General features: G+C 32.2%; 4 protein-coding genes across 4 annotated transcripts; 2 read left to right on the forward strand and 2 right to left on the reverse strand.

Annotated features, from left to right (window-relative positions):
• Positions 1 to 46: 46 nt before the first annotated feature.
• On the reverse strand, positions 47 to 1,367 carry RpL24 (ribosomal protein L24). The gene is made up of 5 exons (XM_012361260.2): positions 1,240 to 1,367; positions 1,037 to 1,112; positions 792 to 877; positions 541 to 702; positions 47 to 219 (listed from the first exon to the last, which is right to left on the reverse strand). Exons 1-5 carry the CDS (start codon positions 1,242 to 1,244, stop codon positions 84 to 86), a joined length of 465 nt encoding a protein of 154 aa, XP_012216683.1. The 5' UTR covers positions 1,245 to 1,367; the 3' UTR covers positions 47 to 83.
• A 118-nt stretch (positions 1,368 to 1,485) lies between these two features.
• On the forward strand, positions 1,486 to 4,661 carry Larp7 (La related protein 7). Its single transcript, XM_012361454.2, has 6 exons — positions 1,486 to 1,681; positions 1,768 to 2,090; positions 2,200 to 2,546; positions 2,658 to 4,052; positions 4,151 to 4,295; positions 4,363 to 4,661. Exons 2-6 carry the CDS (start codon positions 1,850 to 1,852, stop codon positions 4,509 to 4,511), a joined length of 2,277 nt encoding a protein of 758 aa, XP_012216877.1. The 5' UTR covers positions 1,486 to 1,681; positions 1,768 to 1,849; the 3' UTR covers positions 4,512 to 4,661.
• Positions 4,662 to 4,984: 323 nt separating this feature from the next.
• Positions 4,985 to 6,330, forward strand: Gar1 (Gar1 ribonucleoprotein). The gene is made up of 3 exons (XM_012361131.2): positions 4,985 to 5,442; positions 5,596 to 5,836; positions 5,941 to 6,330. The coding sequence occupies exons 1-3, from the start codon at positions 5,321 to 5,323 to the stop codon at positions 6,223 to 6,225; spliced, it is 648 nt and encodes a 215-aa protein (XP_012216554.1). The 5' UTR covers positions 4,985 to 5,320; the 3' UTR covers positions 6,226 to 6,330.
• Positions 6,331 to 7,182: 852 nt separating this feature from the next.
• On the reverse strand, positions 7,183 to 10,262 carry CREG (Cellular Repressor of E1A-stimulated Genes). The gene is made up of 5 exons (XM_012361207.2): positions 9,853 to 10,262; positions 8,534 to 8,688; positions 7,746 to 7,865; positions 7,592 to 7,673; positions 7,183 to 7,520 (listed from the first exon to the last, which is right to left on the reverse strand). The coding sequence occupies exons 1-5, from the start codon at positions 10,121 to 10,123 to the stop codon at positions 7,369 to 7,371; spliced, it is 780 nt and encodes a 259-aa protein (XP_012216630.1). The 5' UTR covers positions 10,124 to 10,262; the 3' UTR covers positions 7,183 to 7,368.
• Between the last annotated feature and the right edge of the window lie 142 nt (positions 10,263 to 10,404).

Raw genomic sequence — 10,404 nt, forward strand, 5'->3', positions numbered from 1 at the left:
ATTATTTCTGTAATTATTCACGCAATATTAAAAACTCAAATCAAAATACCAATTATTTTACTTTATTTATATAGTTACAAACTTTAACGCTTTCCTCCAACACGAGGTGCAGATTTTTGCGTCACTTTCGCAACTTTTTGTTTTGGAGGTTGTTTCGTTTTCGGAGGAGCAACAGCCTTCTTCGTTGCCTTTGCTGCTCTCTTCTGCTCCTTTGCAGCCCTGAGAATAAGTATATTAGTTAAGCAACTGTATATTAGTTAAGCAAAATTATGATATAGTATTGTATGGATTGTATGAACTCGCAAAGCCAGACAATGTAATTGAAAATATAGTTCTGGGTGAAGCCGTCCATTTTTATTCTAAGACATTCTGAAATCTGACATAGTATAAAGCTTTGCCAGAGGAACAGATGTCTATTGTATATTTATTTCTAAGTAAAACATGCTCAATAACATTTAATTTCATTACTTATAATTTAATCTTTCTTCGTATAAAAAATTCTTTAATAATAATTGAGTAAATAACTGAAAGAATACGTACTTGATTGCTTGTTCTCTCTGAGCCTTACGAATCTCTGGCTTCATGTTGCGTTTAGCCAAGATATCTGTTAAGGAAGCACCCACGATAGCACGCTGGAATTTTTGAGTGCGCCTTGTCCTCTTCTTGGTTTGCTCCTCCTCTTGTCCCTTCTTGTGTTTTCGTCTAAAAGACAAATCATTAAGTATTTGTTAACTTTAGCCAAAAATAAAAAATAACACATTAGGACAAAATGTATATAGATTTAGCCGTACCTGTACAAGACAGTCCATGTCACTTTCCTAGGATTACGTCTCATTAAGTGTGCAGATTCACATTTCGAGTTGAGGAAAGTAAAGGTCTGAAAACGCAAAAGAAAGGTTATGTTCAACATGTGTAGTGACAGATTGCAATAAAAACACATATAAACCATGTTTTTTTTGTTGATATCGTGATAGTTGAAAAGGAACAAAATTGCAATTAATAATTATTTTATAATCGTTGATTCAATGATGCTCACCTTTCCATCAACTTTGACCATGGTTTTACCATGGCCCGGATAAATTTTGTATCCGCTGTACGCACAAAGACCGATCCTGCAAAGATTAAATATATGTTAATCGCAAACATCGTATTTACGTAGTGCATCGCGTTTCCGTCGTAAAAACGCCGGGATTGCACTGGGAACGCTGGATGCATTTTATACGTAAAACGTTGACTTACTTCATTTTGATATGATGCGTAAAGAAACGCTCAATACAAATGGCCGACGCTCTCGTGTTTCGATCTTAGAACGTAGTTTAGTCCTAGAGGACGCATGGTAGAGTGCGCTCGAATGAGATGAACTTTTATGAAACACCATGTATATGTCCAGAAAACATAAGAAAATAAACCAATCACCTGTCTAATTGTAAACCTACATTAAATACATGATTGGTCGATTTAAAAAATTGAAATAAACTAGAAATTGCTTAATATTTTGCCGGCTTATCGACAGTGCGTTTAGCAGACATTTTCTAAGTGTTTGTATAGTTAATGTTTATTGTAGTTGAACGCAATAATAGTGACTGTTGTTAATCAACAATTCGAAAAATTTGGCATATTTTAAAATAAAAACCTGTCATTCAATGAATCATTACTCTCATCAGTTCTTATAACCTGCATTGTAAGTTTGGTAAACTCCAATTGTAAATGAAATAATAATTATTTGATCAATTCAAAGTTTGGTAAACTGACTTTTTTTTTTTGCAGTAACGATAGCGTCAATCATTCTTGCAGTACGTAGACCATACATCTTTCTAGGAAGCCTGTTGTATGTTTTTTTGAAAATACAATGGTGATGGAAGAACAAGAATCAGACATGGAGCTTGCCTCGGAAAGTATACCGGTTCCTCAAGTGCAGGAACCGATTATTGATGCAATTAAACGACATAAGTCGAGTTCTTCGCGCAATAAACCCAGACTAAGGAAGAAGGCGCTACACGCATCGATACTTAAGCTAATGGAATTCTATTTCAGCGATGCTAATTTGACCAAGGATCGTTATTTATCAGGACTTCTACAAAATGGTCCCTGTAAATATACTTTTTTCTGTATTTTTTAATCATCCAAGTTTAATTTTATTTTTTATTAATTTATTTCTATACTTTAAAATTCTAAATATAATTATGTATTGTTTGTCAGATGTGGATCTTAGTGAATTCATAAAGTTTAATAAGTTGAGCGAACTGACTACAGACATAAACAGGATAGCTAAGGCTTTGCAGGGGTCAACTATGTTGAAAGTGTCGGAAGATGGTACAAAGGTCTGCCGAACAACACCGATTAAAAGGAAGGAAAATGTAGATGAGTGTACAGTTTATGTACAAAACCTACCTCCGGATGCTGACCATGAATGGTTGGAATCTATTTTTTCTAAATATGGACATGTAGACTACATCTCAATTCCTCGTTACAAAAGCAATAGGAAGATAAAGGGGTTTGCATTTGTGGAATTTGATACACCAACTAGTGCTCAAGAATGTATTAAGGTGAGAGAAATGAAAAGTAGTATTTGATAGGAATATAGAATATATCGTCATATAATTATTAATGTGAGAGATAATTATAATTTTATAATTAAAAAAATTTTTTTTTTGCAGATATTCAGAAAAAAAGGATGTGTTTTGCCATCGTATACATCTCCCACTGATTTATTAAGTATAACTACTTTTGATGACCCTAAAAAGGATCATATGATAATTGGATCAATCAATGAAAATGATACTAAGATAAAATTGAAAGATAATAACAAAGAAGAGACAGATGAAACTGAAAATAATGGTGATGCTTGTGATAATGAAATGGATGTAGCAGATAATAATGATAGATCAAGGAAAAAAAAATTTTCTGCAGAAAAATCATTTGTTAAAGAAGAAAGCGACGTCAAAGTTAAGAAAAAAAGAAAAGATGGAGCTAATCAAAATATAGATCGGGAGAATGAAAAAGAAACGGCTTCAAAAGACGAAACTGAAGATAATGATAATGTCCACAATGACAAGGATAATAATAGTAAACAGAATCTGAGAAAAAGGAAACTTACCGCAGGAAAGTCTGTTACAGAAACAGAAGACAATGATAACAGTCATAATAATGAAAAGGATAATAGTAAGCAAAATTTGAAAAAAAGAAAACTTACCTCAGGAAAGTCTGTTACAGAAACAGATGACAATGATGACAGTCACAATAATGAAAAGGATACGATGGATAATAAGCAGAATCTGAAGAAAAAAAAATCTACTTCAGAAAAATTTGTTACTGATGAAAGTGACAACAAAGTCAATAATACTGGAAACAGTAATATAGAAATTCAAGAAAATCCGAATAAAAATATCGCTAATCGTAGCAAAACAGAAAAGAAAAAGAAAAAACTTACGATAAACGATACTGCAGAAGATATCAATAAAGAAACGATAAAGAAAGATTCTTATGGATTAGAAACAAAGTCAAGTAAAAATAAAGGAAAAGAATCGGAATATTCAAGTAAAAGCGATGGCGAACATGAATCAGATGCTGCATTACAAACGGAAAAACATTCCGTGATGACAAATGTCAATATGAAAAGTGATGTCGAAGAAAAAGAACTCGACGGTGATGAAAGAAAGAAGAAAAGAAATCGAAAAAAGAGGAGCAAAATTCAAGAGGATATTGATAATGCTATCGGATTACAAGTGATGGCAAAGCCGGAATGGAAGCATCTTAGAAATCGATACTTGGAATTGCAAAGAACCAAGATGTCCCAATTAAAACAGCATTTGAGAAAAGCTGAAGTGGAAAGAGGAGGAATGATGAGAAAGAGATGGAATTATGATAAAGCTGGACAGAATTATGAAAAATACAAATATGAAAAGGATAATTATGACAAATCCAAACATGAAAAGGATAACGGAAAAGTTAACGAGGCAGAAAACTCATCTTCTGGGCGTGTTAGTTACGCACCAGGAATTATAGTAAAAATTGAAATGGACGAACCTTGCACAGATCCGCAGAGTTTCAAGGTATATTGGTATTAGAAAAAATTGTTAACACATTAAACATTATATTTTAATCGAAAGTATTATTAAAATAAAGTATTAATGCATTTCGTTTATTTCAGATGGAGTTGAGAGATAATAATTCTATAAAATATATAGATGTAACACATGGCTCTTGTGAAGCCTATGTAAGATGCGATACATCGGAAGCTGCACAATCTTTTGCTCAAAAGGATTACGAAGGAAGACGGTTGATGGTTTTAAAAGGTAAATATCTCAAATTTTATGTATTGTAATTGGCATACTTATGACATCTTCTATTTCAATTTTTTAGATGATGAAGAAAAGGGATACTGGGATAAAATAGCGCGAGATCGAGAAGAAAAATTCAGTAGAAAAGATAGAAAGCACAGGGGACGTGACAAACTGTTGAAAAGGGCAGAAAAACAACTCGGAAAATGTATAAAATTCGATCAAGATTGATTTACGTTATCTGATGTTTTTTTTAATGAGCCAATTTATACAGAAACAAACAACAGATTGGAAAAATCGATGAAATATTTGGGAATATTTGGAATTATTTTGTATCTATTAAGTTATCAGAAAATATAAAGGCTTCTAGTTTTGATTTAATTGTTAGCACAATTTGGTTTATAAAAATCTTTATTATATATATATATATATATATATATATATATATATATATATATAGTGTTGATATATATATACATATATAATATTCCTAAAACATATTCTACCATTTGCCTCTGCCTCCTCCTCAACCGCCACATGAATTTTTATCGAATCCACCGCCTCCTCCACGTCTTTTAAATCCTCCACCACCAGGACCTCTATTACCAAAGCCTCCGTCTCCTTTGCCAAAAGATCCTCTGTTGCCAAAATCTCCACCTCTTCCTCCTGGACCTCTTTTCATAACCAGAGCTGCTAGATTCGAACACTGCGGCTTCGCGCACACAAGCGTAAACCACGATGCGCAAAACGCTCTGCGCGCCGCGAACACTGCGAAGTTGCAAGGTACGAATTTAACAGCTCTGATGCAGACGACGCAACAGCACAGAGCTGTATGGAGCACGTTGGAGCGTGTAGTGAACACTAGAGAACACGTGGTGGTTTAGCGCATCTGGAAAAAAATATTTTAACTTCTTTCTTTAATTTAAATCAAAGTAGGCAAATAGAGATATAACATAATTTGCCAAGTATTTTGTATGATAAATTCTATTCTAGCCGGATAAATATATTTATTAATAAACAATTAGCCGGTGTGAAAGGTTATGTCTTTTCGAGGACGCGGTGGTAGAGGCGGCGGCGGCGGTTTTAGAGGCGGCGGCGGCTTTAGAGGTGGCCGAGGTGGTGGAGGATTTAGAGGACGAGATGGTTTTGATAAAGGCAGAGGGTAATTTTATCAATATTAATACTACTTACCATAAAATTTTCGTAAGTAAAGATTGGATTAGGTTAGGTTTAATTCTAAGAGACTTCAATGCAACCAACATTATTAATTGCATTAATGTGTATTATTTATTTATTTTCTATATATTTATTACAGATACGATCAAGGACCTCCGGAGACAGTAATACCATTAGGACATTTCAAGTGGTCTGTACAAGATGATCTCGTTGCTAAAGTAGAAATCGAACAAGTGCCTTATTTTAACGCGCCAATTTATACAGAAAACAAACAACAGATTGGAAAAATAGATGAAATATTTGGGAATATTCGTGATTACTTTGTATCTATTAAGTTGTCAGAAAATATAAAGGCTCCTAGTTTTGAGAAGGATACTCAGGTACTATAATATATCTCAGGTACTCAGGTACTATAATATTCTAATCATAGCATTTATATATGAATCTGTATACATATGCATTAATTATTACTTATCGATTGCAGTTATATATTGATCCAGCAAAACTACTCCCTCTTCAGAGGTTTTTGCCGAAACCTGCCGGGGAACAGAGGAAAGGTGCGGCTGGAAGAGTTACGAAAAGAGGTCCAAGAGGAAGAGGAGGTGGAGGCTTTGGTAATAGAGGTGGCAATAGAGGATCTTTTGGTAGAGGAGGCGGAGGCTTTGGTAATAGAGGTCCTGGTGGTGGAGGACCTAGAGGACGTGGAGGAGGCGGCGGATTCAATAGAAATTCAAGTGGCGGTCGAGGAGGAGGTAGAGGCAGATGGTAGAATATGCTTAGGAATATTATGTATATATATATATCAAAACCATATATATATAATATGTCAACAATGTATCAACAATATACATAATAAAGATTTTTATAAACTAAATTGTGCTAACAATTAAATCAAAACTAGAAACCTTTATATTTTCTGATAATTTAATAGATACAAAATAGTCACAAATATTCCCAAATATTTAATCTATTTTTCCAATCTGTTTTCTGTATAAATTGGCGCCAAAATAAGGCATTGTTCGATTTCTACTTTAACAATAAGGTCATTTTGTACAGTTCACTTGAGATGTCCTAATGGTATTACTGTTTTCGGAGGTCCTTGATCGTATCTGTAATATTTCTCGAGAAATAAAAATAAGAACAAATTTAACAGTGTTAGAATATTCGTAAATACTTAAATAATTAAAATGTCTTTTTTTTTAATTTTTGGAAAGTTTTTTGTTGCAAAATTCAAAATGCCAATCGTTAAAAAAAATAAAAAAACGACATTCTTCATGCTGCTTGCTGCTTGCATTTCAAATCTGGCATCACTAATGCCAGCTTTTCATATCAACTAGTACTAATTAAGAATATTTACTTCTAATTTTTTATGACGTTGCCGTCATGAATCATATGTCAACACTGTATATCAATATATACAGTATGGTTAGATCTTTTCTGAAAAATGCTGAAAGATGAAAGAAAAAGAAAGGAAGAAAATACATTAAAAGAATAAAAATGATACAAGTTCTATTAATTAAATAAGGAACGGTAAAATAATAGTTTTAAAAGTTTATTAATTTCTAGTCAATTTACTGTGAATATCAATATTGCGCTAATTCTATTTTTATTTACATAGACAATTTTTCTTTCGTTTTTTACAGCTATGATATATACAAAATATAAAGGATATTATAAATTATAAAGAAAAAAAGAACAAAGCAACACAAAATAAAAACGTGGTAAATAATTATCTCAAAAAATTATTTTATTTTGTAAAATTGTTATTTACAATTATTTTATTCAACAATTTTTCTATAAATTATAGGACATCTTATGATTGTAGAGCCTCTAAAAATCAGCCTATTGAATAAGTAGGCACAAAGAATCAGCTTCTTAATAGCTTTGAATAGTTACTTTACTATCTTTGCCATTATTTTAAGATGTGTTGTATTCTTTCGCTGATAATTCCCTTTTCTTGCGTCGGATTGAAGTAATCATGTACACTAATGTATTTTGGTCCACCAAAGGTATGCAGCAAAGCGATTGATACAATTTTTAACTTGGCGATAAAGAAGTCATGATCTATAGAACAAATAATGCAATGTAATTTAATACAATCTTTTTTTACAATATCATTAAAAATGTGATCTTACCTTTAGGCATATTTTCCAATTTTGGATGACGATTGAAAAATAATTTTTTTGCAACTTCATGTTCCGCAGTCGTATTCTTTACCTGTTGAAATATTGAAATTATTAATATTGGTTAAATGTGAAAATTACAATAAGAATTTAGCAATTTACTGACTGCTTTAATCTTTCCACTTAGCATAACTCTAGCACATCGCGGATCCATAGGGTCCAATTCTTTATCTTTACAATAGCTTCCTTGGGCTAGTGATACTAAAAGAGTCGCGCGATGATCCTTCTGTAATTACCAAACATTCATGCAATTATACAAGTATTCAAGAAATTGAAATATTTTAATACAATAAATAAATAAAATATTTTATCAATATGAAAAAGTCAGCAGTTGAAAAATATTTCTCGTAAAATTAATTTTCTTATCAATAAAGGAGGAGGTTTAAGATACAACAAAATAATTAAATTAATATTAATTTGATATCTGAAATCGATATCAAATTTAATATTTTATATTGATATAAAAGATCAATGTCATTATTTCGCGTATGATAAAATCTTAAGCCCCTCTTCTGTTGATAAAAAAGTTGATTTGATATTGCAAGAAAGATCACTTCAACTTCAATTAATAATATGTGATAAAATGTTTTCTTAAGAGAAGTGCCTTCTTGAATATGACATTCAGCAATTATTGACACGTAGTTTTAAATATCGCTGACATATCTCGCACAATATTAGCTCAAAATGCTACATTAACAATATTATTCGTCAAACAATTTTGTTAATTATCTTATCTTATGAAAAGATACCTGTTAAAAATTTATACTATATTATCAGACCGATTGTTACAAAATTTTGTCTTGGCATAATGCACGAAATATCAATCTCATTTTTGTCAAACTTTAATCATATTGTACAATGTGTAGCAGATATTAACACATGATGTCTACTTACAGCAACATCTTGAGCGGTGAAATCAAGAGGAGTGAGATACATGTATGGTATTCCAGTTCCGTTTCCAACAGGTCCATCGCCGATGGACACTAAATTTGCAACAGGAAACGTTTCGATGTCCCTCCGCGTGCTGATCGTCGCTACGGCTGCCCAATCTGCCGGTACATAAATCCATTTAAGTGCATATAACATGGAATAATCAAGTGCATTAATGATGTCCGATACGTTGACGTTTACAAGAATATTTCAAGTACTTTTTTATGAAGTAGTTGAATCATACATATATTTAATATATATGTGTTTCAGTGGTCGGACATTTAAGAGTTAATTGTTAAAGATATAATTTTTTCTAACAAAATAATTTACCAATATTTTTTAATTTAATTTTTGTTTTTATATTTATAAATATTAATTAATAACTATTTTGTTAATATATGATCAAAGATTGGGACATATCCGGCAACTGGGAGAGACATTTATTTTATTATCTATAAAGAAAAAATTGCAGAGAATTTTTAAATGTTACAAAGAAATTGCTGACATTGATTAAATGTACATATTATTATCGCGCTCGACTTTACACAATGAATCAGATTGACCTTACTTATCGCTTTAATGATATACACACAGAAATCCTTTACTTTAATTATATACAAAGACAACGATTACAATTCTAAATCTTTTCTAAAAAGAAGTAAATACAAAGAAAAACGATAAAACCTCATTTTACAAATTTTATCTTTGACGAATTTTTGTATTCTGATATTATTTTAAATAGCAAAATTTATTTTATATTTATTGCAACGTTCGATGCAACATTTGGTATGAATTATTTTGCAAGTTGATATTTGGCCAAACGTGTTTGGCAGGAGATCAACAAATATATTTTGATGATAAAAACTATAGTGTAACACAATGGACTTTGTGTATATTGCCTTTGAAACATACATATGGTATGATAATATAATTTATAGATGAATGTCTGTTTAACTCACGTGCTAAAATTTCTTTTTAAATTGTACATCTAATTAAATTTTAATTATTGTAAAACGGAATTTGCACATGTAAACACATGCTGCATATTTACACGAAGCACGTATGCGTTTATATACAAAAATAGAAGACTCAAAGATATATTAGTTTCTATTAATAGCGCTCTTCCTCATTACAGCTTTATGAGCGTAGAAATATTGTACTAAATTATTTCATTTACTTGCTAAAAAATTTTTATGATATAATAATAACTTTATTAAATGTTTCAGAACGAATAACGCGCGTGATACATAATACAAGAGGAAAGTACGTATCACGTTGATTACCAGCCTGATTAACGACGTTCCGGGCCAACAAAGCGTCTTGATTAGGCACGAATAATGGATCCTTTAGAGCTTCGGCATTGTTCAGTTGAATGCTCTTCTCTTCGTCGAATCCGATTCTCTGTACCAGAGATTCGATGTCGTTGTTCACTGTTCTTTTCCAATCGAGAAACTGTTGGAATTCTTCCCATTCACGCTTTATTTGCGGGTTGTATTTGCGTGCATCGCTCAATAAAACGCACAAAACGCATATTACGCTCGCGATTCGCAGCATCGTGGATGCGATGTGTTTCTTGCGACTTCAAACGAACTGAAGCGGACGACTCAGTGATATCTTTTACGAAGATAAAGTACAAAAGAGCATCGATAGCTAACTGTATGCACTTTGTGAGCTTTACACATTAGCGCGAGACGATGACTGGGAAATTCACAAGCTCGCGCGACTGAATATTGGCCAGATGCAATTTGAGCGCACGCGCATTACACGCAATGATTAATTATTAATTAACGTGCGCATGCAGCGCGGCTTTATCGTGTACGTGACAATGTACGCGT

This window comes from Linepithema humile, chromosome 3, assembly GCF_040581485.1.
Source record: "Linepithema humile isolate Giens D197 chromosome 3, Lhum_UNIL_v1.0, whole genome shotgun sequence".
NCBI classification, from domain to species: domain Eukaryota; kingdom Metazoa; phylum Arthropoda; class Insecta; order Hymenoptera; family Formicidae; genus Linepithema; species Linepithema humile.

Excerpts from the sequence above, each read along its gene's own strand:
- RpL24 (XM_012361260.2), bottom strand. Across the intron at positions 878-1,036 it reads TGGTCAAAGTTGATGGAAAG|ACCTTTACTTTCCTCAACTC; the intron begins GTGAGCATCATT and ends TTGCGTTTTCAG. Across the intron at positions 220-540 it reads CAGAGAGAACAAGCAATCAA|GGCTGCAAAGGAGCAGAAGA; the intron begins GTACGTATTCTT and ends ACTTATTCTCAG.
- Larp7 (XM_012361454.2), top strand. The coding sequence starts at position 1,850 with ATGGTGATGGAAGAACAAGAATCAGACATGGAGCTTGCCTCGGAAAGT. Across the intron at positions 2,091-2,199 it reads ACTTCTACAAAATGGTCCCT|ATGTGGATCTTAGTGAATTC; the intron begins GTAAATATACTT and ends ATTGTTTGTCAG. Across the intron at positions 4,053-4,150 it reads CAGATCCGCAGAGTTTCAAG|ATGGAGTTGAGAGATAATAA; the intron begins GTATATTGGTAT and ends CGTTTATTTCAG.
- Gar1 (XM_012361131.2), top strand. The coding sequence starts at position 5,321 with ATGTCTTTTCGAGGACGCGGTGGTAGAGGCGGCGGCGGCGGTTTTAGA. Across the intron at positions 5,443-5,595 it reads GGTTTTGATAAAGGCAGAGG|ATACGATCAAGGACCTCCGG; the intron begins GTAATTTTATCA and ends TATTTATTACAG. Across the intron at positions 5,837-5,940 it reads GTTTTGAGAAGGATACTCAG|TTATATATTGATCCAGCAAA; the intron begins GTACTATAATAT and ends TATCGATTGCAG.
- CREG (XM_012361207.2), bottom strand. The coding sequence starts at position 10,123 with ATGCTGCGAATCGCGAGCGTAATATGCGTTTTGTGCGTTTTATTGAGC. Across the intron at positions 8,689-9,852 it reads GAACGTCGTTAATCAGGCTG|ATTGGGCAGCCGTAGCGACG; the intron begins GTAATCAACGTG and ends ATGTACCGGCAG. Across the intron at positions 7,674-7,745 it reads TAAGTGGAAAGATTAAAGCA|GTAAAGAATACGACTGCGGA; the intron begins GTCAGTAAATTG and ends ATATTTCAACAG.